Source organism: Scylla paramamosain, chromosome 10 (genome assembly GCF_035594125.1).
Source record: "Scylla paramamosain isolate STU-SP2022 chromosome 10, ASM3559412v1, whole genome shotgun sequence".
NCBI lineage: Eukaryota > Metazoa > Arthropoda > Malacostraca > Decapoda > Portunidae > Scylla > Scylla paramamosain.
In genome coordinates this window covers 15,220,001-15,225,000 of record NC_087160.1, presented here as the reverse complement: position 1 = coordinate 15,225,000, position 5,000 = coordinate 15,220,001, and the positions used below count along the sequence as shown (strand labels likewise).

The following is a 5,000-nucleotide window of genomic DNA, read 5'->3' as shown; positions in this document are numbered from 1 at the left end:
AGGAAGCACACTGGCTAAGAGCAACAAAAATCCAATAAAAAAATGCCCACTGAAATGCCAGTCCCATAAAAGGGTCAAAGCAGTAGTCAAAAATTGATGAATAAGTGTCTTGAAACCTCCCTCTTGAAGGAATTCAAGTCATAGGAAGGTAGAAATACAGAAGCAGGCAGGGAGTTCCAGGAGTTTACCAGAAAAAGAGATGAATGATTGAGAATACTGGTTGACTCTTGCGTTAGAGAGGTGGACAGAATAGGGGTGAGAGAAAGAAGAAAGTTTTGTGCAGCGAGGCCGCAGGAGGAAGGGAGGCATGCAGTTAGCGAGATCAGAAGAACAGTTAGCATGAAAATAGCGGTAGAAGACAGCTAGAGATGCAACATTGTGGCGGTGAGAGAGAGGCTGAAGACAGTCAGTTAGAGGAGAGGAGTTGATGAGCTGTGGGGTGAGCAGCTGTGGGGGTGAGAAAAACTGGCAGAGACATCTCAGAACACCTAACTTCATAGAAGCTGTTTTAGCTAGAGATGAGATGTGAAGTTTCCAGTTCAGATTATAAGTAAAGGACAGACTGAGGATGTTCAGTGTAGAAGAGGGGGACAGTTGAGTGTCATTGAAGAAGAGGAGATAGTTGTCTGGAAGGTTGTGTTGAGTTGATAGATGGAGGAATTGAGTTTTTGAGGCATTGAACAATACCAAGTTTGCTCTGCCCCAGTCAGAAATTTTAGAAAGATCAGAATTCAAGCGTTCTGTGGCTTCCCTGCATGAAATGTTTACCTCCTGAAGGGTTGGATGTCTATGAAAAGACATGGAAAAGTGCAGGGTGGTATCATCAGCATAGGAGTGGATAGGACAAGAAGTTTGGTTTAGAAGATCATTAATGAATAATAAGAAGAGAGTGGGTGACAGGACAGAATCCTGAGGAACACCACTGTTAATAGATTTAGGAGAAGAACAGTGACCGTCTACCACAGCAGCAATAAAACGGTCAGACAGGAAACTTGAGATGAAGTTACAGAGAGAAGGATAGAAGCCATAGGAGGGTAGTTTGGAAATCAAAGCTTTGTGCCAGACTCTATCAAAAGCTTTTGATATGTCCAAGGTAACAGCAAAAGTTTCACCAAAATCTCTAAAAGAGGTTGACCAAGACTCAGTAAGGAAAGCCAGAAGATCACCAGTAGAGTGGCCTTGACGGAACCCGTACTGGCGATCAGATAGAGGGTTGTGAAGTGATACGAGTAGATGTTTAAGAATCTTCCTGTTGAGGATAGATTCAAAAACTTTAGATAGGCAGGAAATAAAAGCAATAGGACGGTAGTTTGAGGGGTTAGAACGGTCACCCTTTTTAGGAACAGGTTGAATGTAGGCAAACTTCCACCAAGAAGGAAAAGTAGATGTTGACAGACAGAGCTGAAAGAGTTTGACTAGGCAAGGTGCAAGCACGGAGGCACAGTTTCAGAGAACAATAGGAGGGACCCCATCAGGTCCATAAGCCTTCTGAGGGTTTAGGCCAGTGAGGGCATGGAAAACATCATTGCGAAGAATTTTAATAGGTGGCATGAAGTAGTCAGAGGGTGGAGGAGAGGGAGAAACAAGCCCAGAATCATCCAAGGTAGAGTATATATGAGGCGCGCGGTGCAACAACGACGTAACCGTGAAATTTGAGATTTCGTGTTTTTGCCTGCTCCGTGTGGTAGAAGGGTGTAAAAGTCTCGTGGTGATATCGGCCAAGTCATATTCGACCATCTAAGCACCTGTACTAAGGCTCAAAGTCGAGCGGTAATGAGCCGGTAATGAGCCGGTAATGAGTAAGTTTTATTTTTTACGCTCGGAAAAAAATTCATAAAAAATTTATTTATGTACCAATCTTCATGAAACTTTCACCTAATACTATGTGTAATAGGCTCTAACACATTATTAACAAATGAAAACAATATCGGGAAAAAAAATTATTACCTACGGTATACGCGTTAATTAACGCGTAAGTCATCCACCCAAAATCGTCACCTATCACTTCGAAACCTACATCCCCAAACAGAACTACCCAAGACCTTTCAAATGATGTATAATACTTACTTATTTAAGGGTATCCTATTGTGCGCAATCAGTGTTTAACTTTGAGCGCGTTTTTCTCGAAACTTCCATTTCTCGGTTACGTCGTTGTTGCACCGCGCGCCTCATATATATTATATATATATATATATATATATATATATATATATATATATATATATATATATATATATATATATATATATATAAGCAGTTGAATGAATATGAATGGATCTGTCCTATCCAAATGCATAAAATGTAGGTTCTTGTAAAGATGTAAAGAGAACTTAAAGGAGAGTTTAAAAAGTTTTATAGTACACCATCAATTTATTTTAATCCTGCATACTTGAGTCTTCCCATGTGTTGCTCAGGCAAGCTAACATGGCTGATATTGAGATGAAAGAGACTCCACTTCACCTAGCAATACAGAAAGGACACATTGAGGTCATCCGTGTCCTGATGGAGAAGAACGTCACCATTGACAGTGTAGATGTGAAAGGAAACTCAGTGTTTCATGTAGCAGCAACTTCCAGTGAAGCCATAATCAAGGTAAACTGATTGACAGTGAGTGTTGGTAATACCAGAGCCAAAAGAACCAATCTAAATTTCATCATATTTCATTGATTTTACTTCTGAATAATTAAAATGGGGAGACATTAACTGTGTTTTAAAATGTATTGCTATTTGAGAGAAGGATCTGTCATGATGTAGATGAACATGTTATTTTTATATAATGAATTTCTGATATATATATATATATATATATATATATATATTCTATTTTTTTGTTCTTACACATGCAGCATGTTATCTTAAGTATTGTAATATTTTAGCTCGCATTGATGTTTTTGGCTTTGGTTACTTTCAAGAGTATAACAACAGCATAAAGAACTCCAGCCATATCTTTCATTGTTCAAACTCCTAAATTCTCTCAGTTTTTCATACATTGGTACTTCCCCACAGCTTGTCACCAGGAAGTCATCCCGGCTACTGAACACTCCCAATGGGGCTGGTAAGACCCCTCTCCATTTGGCCTGTGAGGGAGACAAGCCTGAGTGTGTGAAGGCTCTGCTTTGTGCTGGTGCTGATGTCAATGTTGCTGCCACTCATGACTCCACACTTCCCATCCATAGTGCCATGGCAGCCAACAGCACACTCTGTGCCAAAGAAATCATCAATATGTATCCCAATCAGCTTAATGTAACGGTAAAAGACCACATTCCTCCGTTTCTCTCTCTCTCTCTCTCTCTCTCTCTCTCTCTCTCTCTCTCTCTCTCTCTCTCTCTCTCTCTCTCTCTCTCTCTCTCTCTCTCTCTCTCTCTCTCTCTCTCTCTCTCTCTCACACACACACATATTCATCTCATTCTCTGTGCTTTCTCCTCTGAAGGCTCACTTTTACTACCATGGATTTTTTAACAATACTTATGTCACTTGGTATGTACTACAACTTTTACTGCTACCAATATCAAAGGGAAAATCATGCATCTGTGTTGTAGATTAAACTTTATTACATGCTACTATTATAGCATTTCACTCTTCTCCATAGATATCCTGCTACTTTTACCATGTAACTCTCCTGTCAGCCTTGTGTATTAAGTTTGAAGGAGCTGCTGATGAATCTCTTTTTTTTCTTGAGAAATTCTCTCCCACTCTTTTTGAGAGAGCACTTCCTTGGATAAGTTTGAATTCCATTAATGTGCATTTTTCAACAATGATTTTTCAGAAATTCTTGCTAGAAGAAATTTTCATTGATCATGCCAAAACACTGAATATTGAGGTAATGTAATTAAAAAACTGCCCTTCATAATATGGATATATGCGACAGTGTTCTGTATTTGTGAAAATTCAACAATGAACTTCTTCACTAATGCATGTTTGGATCCTGAATTGTTTGCTCTCTTAAAGCAAGAACATGTTATAGTATTGCAATGCTTACAAATCTGCAACCTGCCATTGCAGGCAGAATGATTTTGTGTGGTCATTGAGTATGCCAGTGGTGCTCTCAAGAACATGAAAGTCATTGACCAATTTATTTATTTGAGTAATTTCTTTGTGATGAGCTTTAATTTTTTTGTGATTATCACTGTCTTTATTTTTAAATATGACTGAGTGCTTCACAATTATTATGTGCTAATACATAGTTATAACAGAGTTTTGATATGTGACAAAAGCTTATCAGTACTGTCAGGTCACTGCTAATGCAGTTGCTCAGTTCTGCTATCGGTCTATGTTAGATTCAGTCCACATTGAAGTTTTAATTAAAGCAATAGCAGAAAATTACTCTAAATTTACCCTAAATTACCCTAAATTACCCCCTAAAATTTGAATATTTCCAGGTCACCTATAATGTAATAAATACACAGTAGTTCATAAAACATCAAAAAGTGTAATGAATAAAAACTGGCACAGTAACAGTATTAAAAAAAAAAAAACATGCTGATCCATTGTTTACACACAGCTGATGAACACTTATTTTTTATATCAATGTGGATGGTAGTGATGGTGGCAGTGGTAGCAGTAGCCACTGCTGCCTGCCTCTCTCCTCACTAAACTTGTATCACTGTGTATGGTGGTGGCAGCAGTGGGTGCAGACACCCCTTCTCCACACTAAACTCACATCTCTGTGTATGGCAGCATTGGCAATAGCTGCAGCTGCACCCCACTTTTCTTCTCACTAAACTTGCATCACTGTGTATGGCAGTGGCAGCAACAGCAGTGGCCACTGCCCATCCTTCTCACTAAATGAGTATCACTGTGGGTGGCAGCAGTGGCAGTGTGGTTCCTCGATATTAGTGTTACCCTGCTCCATATTGCAAACTTCTCTGTGGCTTGTTGTGGCCGATCCCCATGTTAGGTTTTAAAATTCCCACATTAGAGTATGACTTGGAAGCAAACTGACCCCTGCATAAAACATGACTCATGTTAGAATATTGTGGATTAGCAGCAAGTTGACTGTA

General features: G+C 39.3%; 1 protein-coding gene across 1 annotated transcript in view; it reads left to right on the top strand.

Moving 5' to 3' along the window:
• The first annotated feature begins 2,304 nt into the window (after window positions 1-2,304).
• LOC135104255 (85/88 kDa calcium-independent phospholipase A2-like) overlaps window positions 2,305-5,000 on the top strand; it is a 50,749-nt gene continuing 48,053 nt past the window's right edge. Inside the window, exons 1-2 of the mRNA XM_064011440.1 lie at window positions 2,305-2,592; window positions 3,007-3,249. Of these exons, the coding sequence (XP_063867510.1) occupies window positions 2,425-2,592; window positions 3,007-3,249 (411 nt within the window). The 5' untranslated portion in view covers window positions 2,305-2,424. The remainder of the gene's footprint in view (window positions 2,593-3,006; window positions 3,250-5,000) is intronic.